General features: G+C 42.3%; 1 protein-coding gene across 1 annotated transcript in view; it reads left to right on the top strand.

The window, feature by feature from the left end:
- Positions 1-23,631, top strand: part of taf2 (TAF2 RNA polymerase II, TATA box binding protein (TBP)-associated factor) — a 105,654-nt gene extending 82,023 nt beyond the window's left edge. Inside the window, exons 23-29 of the mRNA XM_077711832.1 lie at positions 1,690-1,829; positions 6,822-6,891; positions 10,780-10,889; positions 16,746-16,975; positions 22,474-22,635; positions 22,710-22,809; positions 22,889-23,631. Coding sequence (XP_077567958.1) covers positions 1,690-1,829; positions 6,822-6,891; positions 10,780-10,889; positions 16,746-16,975; positions 22,474-22,635; positions 22,710-22,809; positions 22,889-23,154 — 1,078 coding nt within the window. The 3' untranslated portion in view covers positions 23,155-23,631. The remainder of the gene's footprint in view (positions 1-1,689; positions 1,830-6,821; positions 6,892-10,779; positions 10,890-16,745; positions 16,976-22,473; positions 22,636-22,709; positions 22,810-22,888) is intronic.

The following is a 23,631-nucleotide window of genomic DNA, read 5'->3' as shown; positions in this document are numbered from 1 at the left end:
ACACAACGACTGGTGCTGCAACAGTAGGATCATTAACACCCCACTGCTCCCCTGATTTAGAGCTTTTGGCAGTAGGGTGCAGGCCCTTCTATCTACCCAGAGAGCTAATAATTGTCATTGTAATGGCTGTTTACATCACACCGGATGCTAACGTTAGCACTGCACTTAGCCTCCTGCTAGCGACTATAAACAATATGTGTGTGTGTGTGTGTGTGTGTGTGTGTGTGTGTGTGTGTGTGTGTGCATGCATGCATACATACACACATACACAGACAGACAGACAGACAGACAGACAGACAGACAGACAGACAGACAGACAGACAGACAGACAGACAGACACACACGCAGACACACACGCAGACACACACGCAGACACACACGCAGACACACACGCAGACACACACGCAGACACACACACACACACACAGACACACACACACACAGAAACACATACACACACAGACACACACATACACACACACACACACACACACACATATAGACACAGTGGTACCCCGACATACGAGCATTTTGAGACACGAGTAAAATTTCGATTTCGATCAAATTATTATCTCTAGATACGAGACAAATTTTGATACGAGAAAGCCAGGTGGCCAAGACATGAGAGGCTGTTCATTATTTTAGCGCACTGTTTTTTTGCCTCATCTCTTTCGTGGATAACAGATATCTACGAGCAATGAGCCGAGAGTTGCATTTTTTCAGTGTTTTTCCGTCACACCGCGAAATACAGAGCGATCGCTAATATAAGTAGTCTATATCACTTCTTGTTGGCTGCTCATAAGAACATCAGGGGCACTGGCTCTCTCCACGCAACTCCCACTTTGTAATGTCTCTGCAAGCACTGGGCGGAGTGGGGAATTTTGTCAGTGTTTTTTTTTTCTTCCCCTTAGCCTGTTAGCTCCCGTTGGCTGAGCGATCGCTAATACAAGACTACTTCTCCTCCTATACAAATTCTTCAAAATAACCTTAAGTCATCAGCCCGAAGATTGGATCTTGGGTGCAGTTTGATGTTCCAACAGGACAATGACCCCAAACACATCAAAATTTGTAATGGAATGGCTAAATCAGGATAGAATTAAGGTTTTAGAATGGCATTCCCAAAGTCCTGACTTAAACCCCATTGAGAACTTGTGGACAATGCTGAAGAAACAAGTCCATGTCAGAAAGCCATCAAATTTACACTGAACTGCACCAATTCTGTCAAGAGTTTTCAAAGATTCAACCAGAAATTGATGATTGAAGTGAAAATGGCCAAGGGACCAATGTTACCAAATAGTAGTGCTGCTGTATGTATATTTTTGACCCAGCAGATTTGATCACTTTTTTTCTGTTCACCCATAATAAGGTCATAAAAGAACAAAACTTCATGAATGTGTTTTGTGACAAATAAGTATCTGTTCCAATCACTCTCTATCAGAGAAAAATCAAAGTTTTAGGAATAACTGGAAACTCATGAGAGCCATGACATTATGTTCTTCACAAGTGTATGTAAATTTTGACCCCAACTGTATGTATGTATGTTGATTGGATTGGATTGGATAACTTTATCTAACCCGTATTCGGGAAATTTAATTGTCACAGCAGCAGTGGATGGATGTGTATGTATTATGTAAAATAATATCTGTATAATAAAGAGAAAATGAATCTCATCTGAAACTTTTTTCTTAGTTGTCTTAAAGCCATTCGCCAACTTCAAAAGAATGGTCACATCCCGAGTGATGCTTCAATCTTCAGGTCATATGCAGAGTATGGACACTTTGTAGATGTCCGTGTTGCGGCTATTAAGGCTCTGGTGGACTATACAAGAGGTAAGATATTAGATACTAAGATATTGACGTGATGTTAGTTTTGGGTATTTATTTTTTGCTAAAAAATGCATATATGACTGACACACATTAATTGGGTGTATCTGCAACTCTTTATCATCTGGCAACCCAAAGATGCAGAACGCTATGCCAGAATGGTGTTTGGGGACCACTGGTCTAAATGTTCTGGATCAGTATAGCTACTCCCGGTGTGCCGGAAATTGACCTTTTATGTACAGTGGGGCAAGTTATCCTACTTAAAAAGATTAGAGAGACCAGTAATTTTCAACATAGGTAAACCTCAACCAGGAGAGACAGAATATGGAAAAAAAGTAAATCACGTTGTATGATTTATTTGCAAATCATAGTGGAAAATAAACATCTGGTCAATACCAAGTTCTTCTCTATACTTTATGTACCCTTTGTTGACAACAAAAGAGGCCAAACATTTTCTGAAACTCCTCACAAGCTTTTCACACACTGTTGCTTGTATTTTGGCACATTCCTTCATGTAGATCTCCTCTAGAGTAGTGATGTTTTGGGGCTGTCGTTGGGCAACGCCCTTCACTGATTTTCTATTGGGTTGAGATCTGGAAACTGGTTAGGCCACTCCAGGACATTGAAATGCTTCTTACGAAGCCACTCCTTCGTTGCCTTGGCTGTGTGTTTGGGATCATTGTCATGCTGAAAGACCCAGCCACGTTTCATAATCAATGCCCTTGCTGATGGAAGGAGATTTTCACTCAAAATCTCTTGATACATGGCCCCTTTCCTTCTTTCCTTTTCACAGATCATCGGTACACATTTCTACAGCCCCAAAGCATGATATTTCTACCCTTATGCTTCACAGGGGGTATGGTGTTCTTCTACCTAAAAGTTCTATTCTTGTTTCATCTGACCATAACACAGTCTCCCAGTCCTCTTCTGGATCATCCAAATGCTCTCTAGCGAACCGCAGGCAGGCCTGGATTTGTTCTGGCTTCTGCAGGGGGACACAATTAGCAGTGCAGGATTTGAGTCCTTGGCAGCGCATTGTGTTACTGATAGTAGACTTTGTTACTGTGGTCCCAGCTCTCTCTAGTTAATTTACTAGGTCCCTCAAGTGGTTCTAGGATTTTTGCCAATCACTCTTGTTATCATTTTGACATGAGATCTTGCATGGAGCCCCAAATCGAGGGAGATTATCAGTGGTCTTGTATGTCTTCCATTTTATAATAAATGCTCCCTCAGTTGATTTCTTAACACCAACCGTTTTCCCTATTGCAGATTCAGCCTTCCCAGCCTGGTGCAAGTCTACAATTTTGTCTCTGGTGTCGTTGTTGTTGTTGTAGAGGCAGCGTCCAGGTGGCCCTAACATAGGGTACGCTTGGCTAGCGCTAGCACCTTCGACGGCTCAGTCACCAGCACGTCCAGGAGGGGTGAGGCGACACCGAAGATCTGGAGGCGGAGGGAAGAAAGGCCGGGGCAACGCTGGAGCCAATGTTCGAGATCTTGCGTCTCTTCCCGGCAGAGGGGGCAGGTTGGGTCGAGGGTGGGGTTGAGAAGGTGACGGTAGGCTCTCAGGCTTGAGTGGTGGCCCGAGCGGAGGCGGGCGATGAGAACCGCGTCGCTCCGGTTCTTCACGCGCGCACAGTCTAGGCGCCAGTTATATTTTGGGTAGACGACCGCTGCGCGATGATCCGGTCTAGGTGGATTGTCGCGAATTAGTCGTCTGATGGCTGCCTTGGCTGGGGCGAATGAGATTGGTCGTGGCTCATCGACCTTGGAGGAGGCGGCTTCCTTCGCTAGGGCGTCTGCCATCTCGTTCCCAGGCAACCCGCAGTGACCTGGGGTCCACAGGAGGGCTGTCCGAGCCCTGCGCTGGTTCAGCAGACGACGGATTTCGCCGGTGTCGGCCGAGTGGCTGGCGATGGCAGTCAGTAGTGATTGACTGTCCGAGCACACTGCGACGTCACCAGCTATGTTCGTGTCAGTTAGCCATTGCAGGGCCATTGTCATGGCCGCCTTCTCTTCCTCGAAGGAGGACGTGAAAGGGGCCCCACGCATCGGCTTTGAGTGCGTGGTGATTGGGTCTGCCGGATCTCCAGTGGTGACGATCATTGCCACCCCGCCGGCCCTTGTTCCATCGGTAGCAGAGCCGTCGGTGTAGATGGTGACCTCTGGTGCGACTGCACGGATGGCGGAGATGGCACGTTCCCGAAGGACTGGCAGGGGATCGAGTTTTGTGGCACTCCCAAGGGTTGCAGAGACCGTCCAGAGGTCGGTGTCGTTCACCCATGGGCACTCGATGGGGGGCGGGAGGACCTCTCGTTGGTTGGACAGGGCGGGGGGGAGGGCGGACATAATTCCCGACGCGGTCTTGCGCCAGCTGGAACGCTGGAGACGGTGCACGACTGTCTTAGTAGCAAGTTCGTGCCGAGGGTGATCAGGAGGAAGGCGGAGGGCTTTTTCAAAGGAGATGGCTGCTAGTTGGTTTACTCGCGAGGAGGAGGAGCACACGCCCGCTTCTAGCTGCAGCGCCTCGACTGGTGTAGTCCTCAGTTGGCCCGTCACGATGCGTAGGGCACTGTTCTGGGCGCGACCAAGGTCGTCAAGTCGGGACCGCGACAGGAAAGGTTGCCATGCTGGGGCGGCATAGTCCATGACGCTCCGGTGAAGGGCGAGGTGGACAGAGCGTAGGCTGTTTTTCTGCCAACCCCAGTCTTTTGTGGTCAGAGAGGCAAGGATGCGGTTTCGGTAAGCCACTGTCTTGGTGACGGCCTTCACGTGTGGCCCGAAACTCAGGCACCTGTCGAGCTTTACCCCAAGGAATTTGGGGGTGGGGTTGAAGCGCAGGCTCGTTGTTCCCACAGTGACGGACGGGGTCCAGGAAGCCTCCCTTGGGTCGGTTGAGAAGAAAGTGACCTCACTCTTCGAGGCGTTCAACTTCATCTTCTTTTTGCAGCTCCACTCGCAGACAGCTCCGACTGCGTTCTGGATCGCCGCCTCAGCGTCTTCCTTGCGTGTACTCTGTGCCAGCAGGGCAACATCGTCGGCATAAAGCGCGATGTCGACCCCTGCTGGGATGACTCTTCGGAGATTGTTGATGTATAACACGAAGAGGAGGGGTGCAAGGACAGAGCCTTGGGGGAGACCTTGGCGCAGTGGAACGGACTTTCCCCGCTCCCCGTTTATTAGGACCCTGGCTCGGCGGTCGGAGAGGAAGCTCTTTAACCACCGGGCAGTTTGGGCTGGCATGCCTACGTCCAGCGCCGTCAGGAGGAGATCCTCCTTCCAGACACGGTCGTAGGCTTTGCTGTAGTCCAGCAGGGCCATCACTCCGCGGAGCGGTTTTTTCCGTTGGAAGCCGTCGCTAATGGTCTGCGTGACGTGGAGGATTTGGTCTTCGCAGCTCCTCAGTTTGCGGAAGCCCGCCTGCTCTCTGCAGATCCAACCTCCGGTTTCTGCCTCGTAGTACACTCGGTTGTGGATGATTCTCTCGAGGGTCTTCACCACGCACGAGGTCAGGCTGATTGGACGATAGGAAGAGATGTCACTGGCAGGTTTGCCAGTCTTCCTGAGAGGTAGGATGGTTGCCTCTCTCCATGCCTGCGGGCAGGAACCGGATCTATAGGATTCATTGAAGATTCCCTGGAGTTCCCGCCTTGCCGCAGGTCCCAGCGCCTTGATGAAGGATGGGGGGATATCGTCCGGGCCTGGGGCGCCCGTCGGTCGCATCTGATGGATCGCAGTTTTGAGCTCCCGCTCGCTGAAATCCGCGCAGCTCTCGCCGTCAGCTGATGGGGCATCCAGCCGTTGCTTCGCTTCTCGGATGCCGTGTCGTTCTTCTTTGGAGAAGGAGAGTCTGCACACTGCGGCATAGTGCTTTGCAAAAACATCGGCTTTCCCCACATTGGTGGTGTAGAGGCGGCCGTTGTGTTGCAAGGACTCAGTGAGCGCGCAGTTATCGGGTGATCCGCTGAGAGAGCGGATCAAACGCCACGTTTTGGTCTTGGTTATAGTGAGTTGGGAGTGTGAGAGACTGAGGTTTTGGATTTACTTGGCATCAAGATGTCAATAAAATGCTGATCAGCTATTGATCGGCGTCAATTATATACAGTCATACTTATACTTATGAATGCCTCTAGCTACTGAAGTTTCAGGTTACAATTTTTTTGTATGCAAATGAGTGACTCGAGATACAAAATAGATCCAAATTGAGAAATCCCCCAACATGTAAATGCATTTCCTTTTACGTTATTTTATTATGAATTCCCCTAATTAGGCGGGTAAAAACTACAAATTCAACGTGGCACACATTTTCTCGCACACTCGCACACAGGGCACCGTGAAAGTCTAAAATGTACTATAAAGCGGGTGGCTTTTGGGCCTGGTGGAAAGGGCTCTGGCCGCCCTCAGGCGGACAAACACGGGTTTTACATATATAACGGCCACGAAGGGACATTTTTTAGCGGCACAGGTGAACATTTTATATGCTTTTTTTTTTTTTAACACATTAATAAATAATTTCTTTATTTTGTTTTCTCACATCTTTCATACAAAATCGGGACAATATTAAAGGGTTTAGTTGTAAGTTTTGTGAGGACTGTGGAATGAATTAGAGAATTTACATATACTCAAGTACTAACGGAATTTTCAAGTTACGAAAAAAGTCTTGGAACCAATTAATTTCCTAAGAAAATGTACAACTGTATGCCCAAAATTCCTCCCAAAATGCCTAAGAGAGGTGTTCTCTCACTCTCTCTTTGTTTATTGCTCATATAAAAATATCAACAAAATATTTTATTTTATATTTTTTGGTTTCAGGTCTGATTAATTTCGGATCTATTGTTGCCCGTCGGTTCAGGTTTACCCTCTATTGTGCATGCATGGTCAAAGGGGTGTGCTTGTTACGTTTTAAAGATGAGACCATTAAGTAGCAAGTCAGCAAGTCGCAGTTGATTTGACCTTGATATTTTTGTGTATTTCATTTGTTCATGTTTATTTATTTTTCAGTTGAAAAGAATTCAGTTGAGCTGCAGTGGTTGCTGAACCTGGTTCAGAATGACCCAACTCCTTATGTCAGGTACACAATGTAATAGTACATTATTTTCATTACACACAGAGATGCAATGAAATTATAAGTGTTCCCAAAGAGAGAAGTGGGGAATGCTGTTATATGGTTAACAAACAAGTTAGACACAAAGAGCAAACATTTTAAATGTTGAGAGTCAAAGAGCCACAACACGCAGTTACACATTTTAAACCATATTCTTCACCATAACACTTTCTTCATTTACTTATTTGTTTTTAATTCATTTGAGTGATTTAAGAGAGCATAAAAATAATGGAAACTGAGAGAAACATAAAATGTAGCAAAAAAACATTTATTTTTGCTGTATCAAATACAATGTTATCTCCACTTACTAAGTCTTCTACGTACAAAGTATCACGTCATGAAAAGCCACGATGGCAAAAAAAACCTCCCAGGACGTGACGGTCATGCCAGGACCGCACATGATTGAGGCCTTGTTTCTTCAATTGCCTACCAGACAGTCCTACAGTGACCATTGCTATATCTACAGGATTACTTACGTAGAAATGATGACACACGACATACGCAGTTATCTAGCATTTATTTTTTTGGTTAAATTAATGTAACTCAATACATACTGCTATTTCCTTACCACCTCGTGACTGCATGCACCAGTAAAAGAGTCCCGGGAGAAACACAGGTATTTTATTTATTCTTAAGGGAATTTGGGGAGTCAATTTCACTAACTGGAGTAGGGGGAATGGCCCAGATCAAGCATTTCTTCTCCATCTATAAGTGGAGGAATCTGTGTTGGAGATGGGTTGTGTATGTATGATATTGCTTTAATTGATGGTTTGGTGTCACCTTTGTGTTTCAATGGTGCTGGCCACCTGCTATATGTATCCCTGTGTTCTGTGAATGAGATAGTCTACATTGTCTTGTCTAAGTGCAACAATGCATCCGTCTGCATAATAAAACTATGCTGGCTTAGAAACCTTCCTCTGGGTTTTTTTTTTGGGCCACATCCACAATTTTTGGTGAAACCCACTCAGAGTTCTGTCACACAGGATACCAAAATGATCCAGATTACAAAATGTCAAAAGAAATCAAACATCCTTTCAAACTATTAACTTTTTTGAATTAATTGCATATTTCCATGGTTTACCTGCATTTTCTGTAATTCTTCACCACTTCGCAGCTTCAACTTTCTCAACTTCAGTACATCGCATTTTTTATCTTAAGTTGATAAAAGCACATTTTTAAACATGGAAGAGACTGGGCTTTTTCGGGAGAGGATACATTCGCCAACATTCTTATTCAAAGATGAGCTGAACATGCACACGGATTGCCTGATGCTCGTGTGGTGAGTCTGCTGGCTCGCTTCATGGTAAAGCCAGCCTTAATCTATAATTTTGATCGTCCTTGTGCTTTAAAAATCGAGAACAAAGCCTTCCTGCCTGTCCAGCGGATGAGCAACCAGCAAGGCTAAAACACGGAAGCCTTCACAAACTGTCATCCCGAACGCGAAGCTGTCCCTTGCCGAAAGGGCGATGCCCTACAAGATTCAGACTGTGCAGGTGCACTTGGACTAAATTAAATTGAAAGCTTTTATTGTCATTATCCTAGTATCGTATTTTCACGACTATAAAGCGCACATAAAAGTCTTAATTTTTCCCCAAAATAGACAGGGGGCTTTATATATGGACCAAAACAAAAATTGTTATCACGGTAAAATAAAATAAATCAGTCGATAGGACAACTATGGCAAGCACACCCCGTTAGCTAGCTACTATTTGATAATGGATTGTGGACTGGCGGTCGCGAAGCATGGAAGACAGCCTTGGAATAGTTACGCTAGCTACTATTTGCGAATGGATTGTGGCCGCCTGAACGAACATATTAAATTCAGTGTTTTCGATTTGTTCAATTTGGACACAGAAAATGAGGACTGATGGTTTTGTGGGTGATGATGATGCGAGTACATTGTAAAATGGCTAACTAAAGTACAACCAAACTACAATATATATACAAATATTACATTGAGACAACATATTTTAGTTTTTTTTGTTATAACGTGAATTTCACTCTCTCTACCCGTATTCTATATGGTGTACTGTATACAGGGGGTAACATTTAAAAAGAAAAAAACTTAACAAAAAATTTTTTTTTTTAAAAATTGAATAAATTCAAATTAAGCATTTTTGAAGGGGAATCCCTACTTTGCGGAAATTATTTTATCGCGGGTGGTCCCGGTCCCCATTAACCGCGATGACCGAGGGAACACTGTATATATCCCAGCAGTCACTGTGCACTGGAAATAGCGTCTGTGTCTGCTTCCATAGCGTTAATACGGTTCAATATCCATAAATAATATATATTTGCCATGCCTGGCTGCGTCTAGAAGAACGATGCATCCTTTGTGTGTATAAAATACAGAAATAGCACTCGTTGACACTGCGGCTAAAAATATGATGCGCTTAATAGTCGTGAAAAAACGGTATTAAGATGTTTCAACACTTTTAAAATGGAATGTTTGCCCCTGTTGGAACTCCCAATAAGCTGTTTTCTTTTGGATTTATATCAAGTGGATGGGGCTATTTTTGCTTTGAGTAAAGTATTTAAAGTTTTTACAATTTTTTAGATTAAAATTTTCAATCTGTACTCGGGAAATTCACTGTGTTGCAGTAGCAGCAAGGTGCAAAAAGATGAAAACCCAGACACAGGAAGAGACATTGTAGACCTAAATAAGATAAATGAATAATATCACACCAAAAATGTGTGTATATATATATATTATATACAGATTATTTTTATGCATTACAGTCTTCATATACTTATAACTGTAGTATTTGATAAATACTCTCAATGGTAATTGTGCTTGTCTCTTTGTGTTTTTTGATAGGCATGAAAATATTTTTAGTGTGATAGTTATCCTGATCCTACATTGGCCGAAATATTTGAGGCATTTGGTTACCATTGTATTTTCCTCTTACAAAACAAAAGCCAATGTTCACAGACGGAGTGAGTTATTAGCCCTATATTCCACTCTTAATAAGGCACTAAGTAGAAAAGCCAAATGATTTACAGAAGAAAAGAGGCTAGTGATGGGCTGTTAAATTGCTAATTTACACAACCCAGGCAGTTGGCTCCCTTCCGGGGGTGTAAAAAAACTGGAAAAAGAAAAACCTTCGCCCATTAATTGATTAAAGGTTCCTTCACATTTGTTTACTGGCCATCAAAAGACCACAAACCCAAATTTCAGACAGAAAAATAAAATTACACGTCTACATTTCACTGTGTGAAGCATTAGCATCGGTATTTTAAGGCTAACGCTGTCATACCAACAACCACTTAAGTGCCATGTGGCCACCTGTTGCATTCACGAGCACAAGGCTTGTTGGGTTTGAACTGCATCAAGAGTGTATAGTGTTGTGAAGTTCGCTAAGGCAAGGTTGCTGGAAGGAGTTTAGGTATTGAGCATGGCTTGATTAATGTCTACTGTAGGTTAGTCTAAGCAAGTGTTGTAGTGTTTCCTTGTTAATTACGTTTATATGCCATACCTCTTTTGATGTTTCCTAACTTGGATAAATTATCGTATATTCTAATAAAAATTTTGACATCCTTATCTTCACTTTATTCAGTCAAGTACATCTTCAGTTTTCCAACCTTACACTCGAGTTACATCTCTATGCATGTAGTCCGACTCATGCTTGCCAGAAACAATAAATTCATCTGCCTCTTCAAAGGACCAGTCTTCACAAAAAAATACCCCTTGTTCTCATGAAGTTATTAGTGTTTGTTTTGAAATGTGGTTATTTCTCACGTTTTTTTTTTCATTTTGAAATGAAAATTTTCTGAGTATTTGAATGTTGACTTTATGCTGCTTTAATAACTAGATACTACATAATATGGTAATATTTTCATCATCTGTTCTGTCAGACACAAGATACTAGCCATGCTTTGTAAGGATCCACCCTTCACCAAGACTACAGAATCAAGTATATGCAATGAGGCTCTGGTGGATCAGCTTTGGAAGCTTATGAATTCTGGTAAGTAGCCGAGACGTACCTGCCATTTTTTATAGGTACTGTATCATCATTTTAATGATTTAATTCTCCATTTTTCATTTAATGTTTGTAAATTATGTCTTAAAATGTGCTAAGACAATTTTGTGGCGAATTGGTCACTTAATCCATGAAAATCCCAACCCAGCAATACAAGTGGACATTCTTCCTATTTTCAAACATGAACCATGATCCCAGATTTGAACGTGCCGATGCTCTTGCCAACGGTTGCACACTTGGTTCTAAACCACTTCAGTGACAACTGAAGTTTGTGACTTGATAAAAGAGCATTGGCCTTGAAAGTCCAAGTCTGCTTAGATACCATGATGACTTAAAGGCAGCGACACCAGGTGTACAGAGACCGAACTTCCTCTATCGCGGATTCCAATCCTGGTTTATGCGGGCACCCTTCAAATTTGAGCTATCGTCCAGTGTTGGATAAAACTGGAACCACACACAGGAAGTCTTCCACAAGATGGGGAACTTCTGCAGGCTGAGACAAAGGTTGAAAATATGCAGTCACTCTTCCAAGCGTATCCACACAGTCCCTTACTAGTCTGGAGCTGAAGAATCAACAGTAACAGAGTACAACCCCTCAATTCTGTTTCCGGGCTGCGCCGACAGCTCTTGCATCTTATCAGGGAGGGATCTCACTTTCCCCATAATATTGATGGAATGATTGGTCTAAAGCGCCGCTTGCTTCTTCTCCCGGCACTTTTGTCCAGCTCTGGATTTCCAGCGACATCGAGGTGATTCTCCTGCTGCGAATTATTCACGGCTGATCCCCCGTGCATGACAGCGTAGGCATTGCTGAATGATTCCAAAAAAGAAGTAGCAGAAAGAAGCCACGTTAGCAGAACAAAGAAAGTTGTAAAAACATTAAAGTAAAAAGCACAACGTAAAAAGAAATGTATTAAGAAATATTAAACTGTAATAAAAAAAATCGAAAGCCTGTAAAACACGAAAAGCAAATAAGAGTGGACAGAGCTACTGCCACCGGGTGCAACATCTCGGAGAAAAAAATGCTTGAAGGAAGTTGTGGTCGTATGCCTTTTACGGACTTTCAGTTGACAACAACTCTTCATATTTTAGTTTATCTTGTTTCGTTGACCGCCGTTGGTCGTGTACTTGAAATTTAGCTTGGAGGAAGCTGTGGCTGCCGAGTGCCTTGGGCGGACTCACAGTTGAGCCTCAACCTAAACCCCAATCTGCCCCAAAATCAAAACATTTCCTGTATCCATTATTTTATTTTGAAATTTTCGTGGTAGTGTTGCATCCTATTGCCCTACCCTGTTGGCCTATCATTTGCTGTCTCCCAAAAACTCAATTTTATCTTTTTGTTTTGTTTTACCATTTGTTACTGCAACTTTTTCTTTATTTAATATTATTGCTGCAAATGAAATCAAGAATTGAGCTCTTTTATCCATCAATGACTGATATTTCAAGGTTATATGGCCAAAACCCACCTACCAAACATTACTAAATTGAAGCAAAAAGAAGCATTAAAGCGACGACTCCTTGACATGGTCTCTGTGATTTCAAAAAATAGCTCATCATTGAACAAGATGGAGAGACCTTTAATCTGTTGGATAGAGGAGGAAGAAATTACAGGATTTACAATGACTCATTTGATTAATTCTGAAAAAGCAGCTATTAAATGCTAATTTGTTTTGAATTCATAATTTGAAGTTGTTTAGATGTTTATTCCTGTGCATGAGACATACACAGGTAACACAGGTCTTAGTGGCGTTGTGATCAATGTTGTTAATTCAGCCTTCTGGCTTTAAGACTGGTATTGAGTTCCAGGTATTTGAGGAACGAACCAAGAAGGTGGTTTGGTTAAATGCACTCTTTCTAAAAGGAACTACACTATCACCTTTGGAACCAGCTTTCGTTGATCTACTGGAATTTTCTCTTCACATTCTTGCAGTGGAGGAGGATGAGACATTTTGTAAACCAAGAGGATATTTAACACTATTGTTGCAGTTCAGTCATTTGTGTTTTTTTTTAATATCTGATTGTCATACCACGTTTTTTGTTTTGTACCCAAAACTCTCAGAGCTTGTTTATAAATGTTTTCAATTCGTTTTAGTGTTGTCTTACAGGCCCCTGACAAACTTGTTAGGCAGTAAGTCATGTGTGATATGATCATTGTGTCAAAATACAGTTTTGCTAAGGAGTTAGATAGTTTCTAATGAACCTAAAGTTGGACAAATTGAATTTTATTCTATTAATTTTTTTTGTCGTTTAAAGACAGTTGAGAGTCAAAAATGATTCCTGTGTATTTATGTTGTTGGACTACATCAAAATACTGCTATTTACGAAATATCCAACTTATGAAACAAGTTCTGGAACAATTCATTTTGTAACTAGACGCACCTTCAGATTCGCCATTAGACTTTCAGACATTCACACAAAAACAAAAGACAGTCTTCTGAAATGTTTATTTGCAAGGGGAACAGCAGCTGAGACAGTTTTCTAGCTCATTATGCCCTTACACGTCATTTTTATTGCTTTATTACATTCAGTGTCCCTGATTACATGGGTGAAAAGCCGAGTGCGCATAACTAACTGTGAGCAAAGCGTACTTTAATAGCAACGCCAAGCTTATATAGTAATACCTTGACATGCGAATTCCAACATACGAGAAATTTGATATATGAGGATAATTTCGAGGAAAATTTTGCATTGATTTACGAGACAAATTTGAAACATGATCATACCAGATGGTTCCCGATGTCTTTCTCACCACATCTCCCTCGCTTAAAGATATCTACGAGCACCAGGCCGTACAGGTTGCATTTTTTTCTGGCGATAGCGTGACCGAGTATATAATCTGCGAAAAAAAACAGCGGAATCTACATGGACTTCAAAGCAAAACAATTATCTGAAAGAGACACCAGCGAAACCCTTCAAAGTTGTGTCTGGTTCGATAATTTTAAAAAATGTTCCGATTCGAGAGTCACTGTGGAATACAGTGACATCTTTGCCTCGGAGATGTATAGTAATCCAAGTTCATTTAAGTTAAATTTAAAGTTTATGTTGGGAGTGCGTTGCCGTCAAGTCTCTCTCCTCTCCTTTCCCTCTCTCACTCGTCCGTATACTCTGCTCTACCGTCTTTGTACACTGAATAATGTCACATTTGAGTATTGAAGATCATCACATCTAGATAGGTATTTGTTACTTTGTGAGTAGGTGGTGAAATAGAACGATTAAAAATGTTTTTCAATTGTAATCTGTTTTTGGTTTTATTCAGAGGTTGGCAACGGATTAATTAGTTTTTTTTTAAATTTATTTCTATTAGAAAATTTGACTTGAAATACGAATAAATTTACATACGAGTTCAATCCCGGAACGCATTAAGCTTGAATCTCAAGGTATTATTGTACTCCATTGCAGGCAAATTTATAATAAAATCAAATAAACCACGGACCTTCCCCATTTAGAATATATTTCCACATATCCTTGTTTTCTTACTTACTTGTGGATTTGTTTTATTTCATCATTTTATGACAAACATAATTCACACTCAGGTGGGAATTTGTAGGTCTGCTTTTTTCCCCAATTCCCTTTGCTCGTCAGTCAGGTCTGAAAAAGGAAGAAATGAATCAATCCTGTCTAATTCACTTTTATATTGATCAAAGGAATGGACATTTTAACGTGTTAGAATTGTTTTGTACAAAATCTTGCAGTGGATCCTCCTCCAGCTATGTGATGGAAACATTTGTAAACAGAGGTGGCATCTGCATGTTTAACAGTAATGTCCAGGTTCAGGTGTTTTTTTTTTTTTTTATTTTATATCTGAGTGGTGGTGCCTTTTTGTTTTTTTTATCCAATCCTTTCAGAGCTTGCTTATAAACGGTTCAAATTGGTTTATTGTTGTCTTTGAGGCCAAAGACCAAATTGTTAGGCAGTAATTCATATGTGATTGATCATCGTGTTAAAATATAGTTTTGCTGAATCAAGAGTAAGATAGTTTCTAATAAAACAAAAATTGGACAAATTGAAATTAATTCTATTTTCCTGTCGATAAAGACAAGTTGAGTCAACAGTGATTTCTAGTACTTTTACTAACAAAATTAATCGGTTCCAGAACTATTTTTGTAATTTGAATATTTTTAAGGTCTACTTTAGTATACTACGAGTCCGTAACTATCACTTTCGCACAACCAATTTCGTCATGCGCAGTTTCTGGGTGTGATGACAAGTAGGCTTTTGATGTTGATGATGACGACAGGCCCTATGTCCGATTACCACTATGGTGATTGTGATGATGATGATGATGATGATGATGATGATGATGATGATGATGATGATGATGATGATGATGATGATGATGATGATGATGATGATGATGATGATGATGATGATGATGATGATGATGATGATGATGATGATGATGATGATGATGATGATGATGATGATGATGATGATGATGATGATGATGATGATGATGACGACGATGACGACGACGACGACGACGATGATGACGATGATTCTCTAATTTGTTCCACAATCCTCACAAATACCAACTAAACCTTTAAAAAATTGTCCCAATTTTGTATGAGAGATGTGAGGAAACAACAAAGAGAAATTTATAAGGAAATGATTTATGAATGTCTTAAAATCAATAGAGCATATGAAAATGTGCCCTGCACCACCAAAATAATTCCCGCTGTGGCCGTTGTAATGGGAGGCGTAATAGGCGTAAAAACCCGTGTTTGTCCGCCAGGTGGCAGCAAGAACACGTTAAAGATATGTTGCGCGTTGCATTTATACGTTTTTTAATCACTTAATAAAGGGAATTGCAATCATTAAAATTCATTAAAAAATGAATATCCACGTTGAAATTCGCAAGGGTCAGCCAGTCCCCTTGTCCTCCGCTTTACTAGAAATCAGCACTGAAGTAAAAAAAATTAATAAATAGGGGTTTACCCAATACAGGGTTTTTCGTTTATCGCTGCCATGTCTGGCATTATCCACAATAATCGAGGGTTTACTGTAGTTCCTCCTAGGTACAGTGTGAAAGGTTGATCCAGGTCCAGCTCTGACCTATTTTCACATCTGTTGGTGTAGTCGGCAATACTTGATATGTACCTTTCAGCTAGCTTTTGGTGCTAGTGCTTCTATATGCTGCAGATTGGCACCCAGTCACCTGACACCACTGTTGGTTGCTGTGTTTCCTTTTGAAAAGTGCAATCCCCTTCTGCTAACCTAAGTTTGATACTTTTCCTCAAAAATGTTTCTCATATAGTCATCCAAATTTGCGTTGTTATCTAATTTTCATTGCTCAGTGAATAATTGTCTACCAGATAAAATTTCATAAGTTTTAAGCCCTGTTGTACTCATTTATTTATGTAGTTTCACGAGACTTGGCATACGAGTTCACTGGTAGGTCGGAACCCACCCGGGCAGGGTTTAACCCTTGATCTCAGAACCATGAAGTCGATGCGCTAACCAGTTCAATGGGCCCCTACCCACATTGGAGTAGAGTGTCCTTTCCCCATTAAGGGCTTTTTGGGAACCCCTCTTGCTGTCTTATTATTGGGAAGAAAATAAGTAATTAACGTATTATTAGAAGTGTCGCCACATATTTAAATATAGCATTTTTTTCTGAAAGTCAAACAACAACCAGTAGTCACAGTAACTCAGCATGAGTGACCGACCGCCTTGCCAGTGGATGCAATTATCCCTTCTTTGCCAATAATGTACTAAAGCGCAAAACCTGATATGTTGAATACACACACGCTACCTTAGCTACCTTAATACATTTTAACTCATTTTACATTAGTAAGTTATAAACCTTCGTTAATGCAATCTATTCTGATGTCTTTTTCTCAGGTACCTCTCATGATTGGCGCCTGCGTTGTGATGCTGTGAACCTCTACTACACTTTGTTTGGTTTGACTCGGCCTTCCTGCCTGCCCCTACCTGAACTTGGCCTTGTGTTGAACCTAAAAGAAAAGAAAGCAGTACTAAACCCCACCATGAAGCCTGAATTAAGTGTTGGTGGTGTGATCGACACACCTGCAAGTATAGGAATCCATGGTGTTGGTTTAAATTACCCACTTGTAAGTACCACGGTAAAATTCATTTGTTGAGAGTACATCATGACCCTAATGCTTAAGTGTTGAAAATGTATACATCTGAAATGACGAATTTGAATAACTTTTGTGGTAGGTAATGGCTTTGATGAAAGAAGATATTCGCAGCAAGCGCTTTCCTTTTTTTATTTTACAAACCTGTCATTGGAGACAAATTTTGCTGAGAAACAGTTAGGTACAATCCTTACCGGTTACTCCTTGGCAAAAAAAGATTTTATTAGCAATCTTGCGGGTGTTGGAGAAAAAAAATAACGTAAGCTTTAATTTTGGAAGCAATAATTTACATTTTAAAAACAATCTTTGGAATGACTAATTGTCACTTTTTTAGACCACGCATTAAGAAATGTTTATTGAATAATTTAAATTTGAGAAAATATGATATATAATTTCTCTGTAAAATATGTTCAGAGACTTCACAACGGCATCAAATTATTCATGCCAGTCTGATATTGTAAAGGGCTGATCGCACTTTGGTTTACGATTACACCAAAATGACTGATCTGAATTATTGGACCAACACAAAGGATGTCAGATAAGTGGGGATTTTACACATTCTTCAAGCAGGTAAATTATGTGTTGGAAAATATGCTCTTCGCCACTATTAGTAATACCACAGCTCGCAATTTCAGATGACTCGGTTGGACCTGATTTTCCGCTGCACAAGATTAAGACTAAAAGACACCCCGGTGAAGGGCTCTGACACAGGACCCCAACATATGAGGAATTCCGGAACCTCATACTCCAGTAGTACCTGCCACAAAACTCCCCGGCATACACGGTCGCACTCCTTCTCTTTCTAGCACACCTACTAGACTTGTTTGTCCCTCCGCCCCTCTCTTCACCACTGGCATGACTTGGGAAACGTGAAAGATGGAGTGGAGGCGGAGGGGCGTTGGGAGCTTGGAGCGCACGGCGCATGACTTCATTACCCTTTCGATCTCGTAGGTGCCGATGAAGCGGGGAGATAGCTTCCGGGACTCGGTCCTAAGAGGGAGGTGTCGGGTGGACAGCCATACGACGACGTAGGCTGGTACAGGGTCACGACGGCGGTTGGCCTGCCTTTGGGCATGGGTGGAAGCGTGCTGAAGCCAAGCCCGGGACTTTGCCCAGATACGGCCGCATCTATTCGGGTGTGTCTGATTGTAGGGCAATATCTGCCTCCAGGAAAGGAAACAAGGGGGTTTGATAGCCAAGGGAACACTCGAAAGGGGACTTGTTGGAGGAGGAGTTAGGATGGGAGTTGTGGGCATACTCAATCCAGGGCAGCTGGTCGCTCCAGGTGGTTGGGTCGGCATGGGTGGCGCAGCGAATCGCTGCCTCCAACTGCTGAGTGGTGTCAGGTTTAAAACCATATACATTCAATAACTTCGGATCAGAGGTAGCACACGCAGAGTCGGCTTGATGAGATTTTCAAAGACTTCAGCTGAAGGAGGGGTCAGAGTAGCCAGCGCTGGGAGATGTGTCCATCCCCCAGCCTGACCAGTTTGAATCCCCACCTACCCCCAACAGTAGAGCTAGTTTTATTAACAAAGGGTCATGTGACCTAGGTACAAACTTTAGGCTGGAAGAGGTGAACAAAGAAATAGGCGTGTCTTGGTATATGACACGCCCCTAACTCATAGATGTCATGATGAAACTTTCCACTAGGCTCTGCAAAATTCTATCTAGTGACTATAATACATTCTATACTCCACAATTGGTGCCTTCGCCCTGACTCTTAGTCTGCGGATGATAACCCTAGGAGAGGCTTGCTGTGGTGTTAAGGGCTTAAGAGAAGGCAGACCAGACGTGAGAGGTGAATTGTGTACCCCGGTCCGAGACGATGTCGGGCCGGGACTCCATGCAGGTGGAAAACATGCTGCATAAGGAGGGTGGCCGTCTCCTGGGCTGGAGGCAATTTGCGGAGGGCGATGATGTGTGCAGCTTTGGAAAACCAGTCAACTATGGTTAGAATGATGGTGTTACCTTAGAATTTAGGAAGACCTGTGACGATGTCGATTGCAATGTGAGGCCAGGGACGGCTAGAAATTGGGAGTGGACGGAGTAGGCCGGAGCTCGGCTTGGTGGAGGACTTGTTGCGCACGCACACGTGGCAGGCAGACACGTGTATCTGGATCGCATATCTGCCCTTAATGTCGGCCACCAAAAGAGATTTTAAATATTCTCCACTGGCTGATGAATCACACGGAAGTGTTTGCGTAATTAGGGCTGGGCCTGTGATTGGGTGGCAGCCACAACCAGCTACCAATCTGGTCCGGGGCCTTACATCTGCTGACTGATTAATCGGTTCCAGAACTTTTTTCGTAACTTGAAAATCGTAAGTAGGCGTGTTTTTATATGTAAATTCCTCAATTCGTTCCATGGTCCTCACACATCTACTAACTAAACCCTTTAGAATTGGTCAAAGTGTCCCAGCTTTTTATGAAAGATGTGAGGAAACACACACAATTGAGAGAAAATTATCAGGAAATTATTTAATAAAGTCTTGATGCCCACGATGTCAACTCGTCCATCCTTTTCAGCAGCCGAGATGTGCGTGCTGCTGTCTGAAGGAGGCTGGTGACATCGTCCATCTCGCTCCTCAATGTTGGTAATCTCTTGCCAGATGGTAATTTGAATCCTCCAACCATTTGTATTGCTCCTATGAGGATTACCTCAAAGTCTGCTTCAAAAAGGATTGGAGATAGTGGGCTCCCCATTGCAATTCCCACTTCTAGCCACTGCCCCCCGGGAGGGCAAAGCTCATCTGTAGGTCGCTGAAGCACAGTGCTACCAGCTGCTTGAAGCAGGGAGGCATGTCGAAAAACTCTAAGGCGTAACTGATCAGCAGGTGAGGGACAGATCATTGTACCAAATGACATGCAGGTTTATCTTATCCCACTAGGCCTTGTAGATCTGGTCCCAAATCATGGTAGAATACTCTACGCACCCTGAAAAGCCTGGGACTCCTATTTTTTGGCAGTTGGTATCGATGTAGCTATTCTCTAGAAGTTGGGTGGACATCCTTCTCGCTAACACCACTAAGAGGCTCTTCTCTTCTACGTTCAGCAGTGTGATGTTTCTGAATTGGGCTATTTCTTTGGAATTCGATTCCTGCGGGATGAAGACCGCTACAGCCCTTTGCCACTCCGATGCAATCATTAGATACCAGAGTAGCTCTAATATCTGGGGACCTTGCCTGCTTCACTGCTTGCCTAACTTCGCTGAGCTTGGGGGGCATGATGTTAAACTCAGCCGTCAGTAGTGATGGCCGGGGTACGTAACCTGGTGTTTCAAGTCGAATGTCTGTTAGTTCGTCGCTGTACTGCCTTCTGACATGCCGTTCCATTAGCTCTTTGGCGGTCTCGAGCTTTTCGGAATTCTCCAGCAGTTGTCTGTCTTGCATGGAGGGGTCCTTATAGAAGTTAGCTCGCTCTTTCTACTTCCGTTTGCTACGCTTGCGGATGCGTTCAGCTCTGCGGAGCCTGGATAGTTTTTGCCTGGCCTCTTCCCACAGAACTTTCAGGCCCTCTCTCTCCGACTTGGTTGCTTTCCTCCAGTTCTTGCGGAGTTGTCGGCGTATTTGCATGAGCTGGGCGAAGGTAATTTCATCGAACCTGTCTCTGCAGGTCTGGTATATGACATCCCTAAACAGATTAGGTTTGGCTTCGGCATCTCCCTGTAACCTTTCCTCCAGGGTCTTGATCACGTCTGTGTCCAAAGAACACCATGTCTCATTTGATCTTATTCCTTCTCGCTGGTTTCTTGGTCTCTGCTTGTGGCTCTGTTCTGTGTGAGATGGTGTATGCTGGGTCTTGGTGTTTGCGTGGGGGCTTGGCCTGCGCCGAGGGGGTTTCTCCCTCTGTGCCTTCCTTGCTTTTGGGTCCTTTGGCACTGTGATTTTCTAGCTGGCTTCTGGTCCCTCTTGTCTCTCCCACTGCCACGGTGCAAGGTCGATGTAGGACTCTCTGATCGCTTTTTATCTTCCCCTGGTGGATTCGTAGTCTCCTGTACGTGGTCGCCATTTGCCATCCGCAAGCACACTTTCCGAGGATCTTTTCATTAACTGGAGTTCTGATATGCTCGTTTAAAATAAATAAAGCATCTGAAAATGTGCCTTGCATCGTTGAAATAGATCCCTCTAGGGCCGTTATTAGGTAATACCCGTGTTTGTCTGCCAGATGGCAGTCTATTCCACTAGGGCCGAGAGCCGACCACTTTGTAGTACATTTTGGACTTTTACGTGTGTGTGTGTGCGTGCGCGAAAATGTGTCCTCCGTGCATTTGTACGGTTCTTAATCGCTTAATAAGGGGAATTGCAATCATTAATAAGGGGAGGATTTAGCCAACGTGGACAGGTATTTAGGAGAGAATCTTGAACCAAGGATAGTGGTTGTTGTAAGACAGCCAATTGAATTGATTTGAATGATTTTATTGTCATTACATGAGATAGAATGAGACTGATGATATGAAAGCCCAGTAAAGGGCAGCAATGTTCTAAAGAGAATCAACTCATCCACGACAACATTTTCAAAATAAAATAACGGATAAGAAAATCCATTGACTTTTTGGGGGATTTTGGTAACTTGGATTTTTTTCGTGTCGGGTGACTCATTTGCATTAAAAAAGGTGTAACCTGAAAATCTCATACCATGAGGCATTCTTAAGTAGAGATATGACTGTATATCAAATTTGTCTCGTATCTCAAGGTAAATATTTGCTCGTAATTTTCCTCATCTCAAATTTCTCGTACGTCGGGGCAAATGTATGTCAAGGTATTACTGTATTGATCATTTGAAAAGAAGCTTGCTCCATTATTAAATCATGAGTCTTGCCTAACTCTACGGCATATGGCCTACACCTGAAAAAATCACCATGGCCAATCAACGTTGAGTCGATATTTCAACATATATAGATATTCAAGCGTGCACAAATCTTCACTTAGCCATTTTCGCGTATCCCAAACTTCAAGCTTCCTCCTATCAAAGTCTTTTTGGCCCTGACCTCTGTGTCTCCGTCCACCGAACAGCATATCATCTCTACTCAGGCACCTGTGCAATTGGACAGACACATTACACCTCACGGCACTTGTTACCACAATCCTCTAAATCAGGGATTCTGAATCAGCACCTTTCAAATTACTTTACTGGAGCCTCCTGCCTCATAAAACATTCTGGAATATGTTAGCATGCTCGCGAGAAATTTGGTATTTTATTTCTGCATCATTGTAATATTGGGGATATTGTTTCAAAGATAGTGGAAAATTGGTCTCGAATGTGCTTGAATTAAAAATGTGCACAAAGTCTGAGAAAGACTCAAGGGTAAAAACATGAAATTACCTAAACAAAAACAACTCAAATAATAAAAATAAATAACTGGCAATAATAGTCAGCTGATAGCCTCCGTCCCTGGTACAAGTAATATTCTATGATTTTTCAATAGTTTAAGTAATGACAATTTTGTTTATCTTCTTTATTTTCTGGCAGGTTGATGATGAACCTGATCCTATTTCACTGGGAGTGTGTGGCGTAGGACAACCGCCTCAGGGTGTCAAGAGAAAGGCAGAGACTCTGCTGGTAGGCCCCCCTGAACCCGGACAGCCATTGCACCAGGATGACGATGGTAGAGTCGGGCGGTACAAGATCAGAGTAAGGATGATCATGAAGATTTGGGTTTTTTGTGGTCTTTTTCCTACCTTCTGTTTTTTTCAATTTTGTTGTAGTTCAACATAGAAGATGAAGACATCGATATGGAGACTGTTCATGATAGTCAAGCCTTTATTCACCATCACCTCAATCTTTTGGACAGGCCATCAACACCAGGTGACATACTGCAAACAATGTCTTTATTATTTTCATGTACGGTTTGTTTACCACAAAATAAGATTTTTTTTTTTTTAAGGTAAAGAGCCTACTTTCCTCGAACAGTCAATGCTTTCTATCCCAGCCACCCCCATATCATCCTTCTCCAAAGACGCTGCATCCTTGTCTTCAAAACACAAAGGTGAACATGGTCACCACTACCATGAACACAAGAAGAAGAAAAAAAAAAAGCACAAACATAAACACAAGCACAAACATGAAAATAAGGACAAAGAGAGAGGAAACTGGCATCCTTACAGCAATAGCCCGCTCAGTAGCAAGCCTTCACCATCTCTCTCTGAATAAAATCTTTACATATTTGTAAGCACCCACCCCCACACCCACACTCAAATTTCTGGGAAATTTTGAATTTTTTTTTTTTTTTTTTTGAAAATAGGCTTTTTTAATGTAATAGACACAATTATCTGCTGGTATGCATATAATCAAGGTGTTGAAGTTTTTCTTCTTTTAAATGATACATTATGTTCTTAACTCATTCATGAATGTATTCTTGAGCTTGAAATCCTACATTTGGTGAATTAAAAGTTTGAGAGACATTTTTTTTATCCTGTTAATGTCTTGTGAAAAAATTAATGGACTTCCAAATTGAGTTCAAAAATGTTTGTAAAATGATATCCAAAGCCTTTTGCATGTCCATCGTAAAAATTAGTTCATTTTTATTAATTCCATTCTGTGTAACTCTAGTCATTGTAACATGTCACTTCTATTGAAATTGTTAAGCTTGCAAGGCCCCTTAATAAATAGTCATCATTTTGATGTTGA

This window comes from Stigmatopora nigra, unplaced genomic scaffold (assembly GCF_051989575.1).
Source record: "Stigmatopora nigra isolate UIUO_SnigA unplaced genomic scaffold, RoL_Snig_1.1 HiC_scaffold_45, whole genome shotgun sequence".
Taxonomy (NCBI): domain Eukaryota; kingdom Metazoa; phylum Chordata; class Actinopteri; order Syngnathiformes; family Syngnathidae; genus Stigmatopora; species Stigmatopora nigra.
This window is presented reverse-complemented; position numbering and strand designations above follow the sequence as displayed.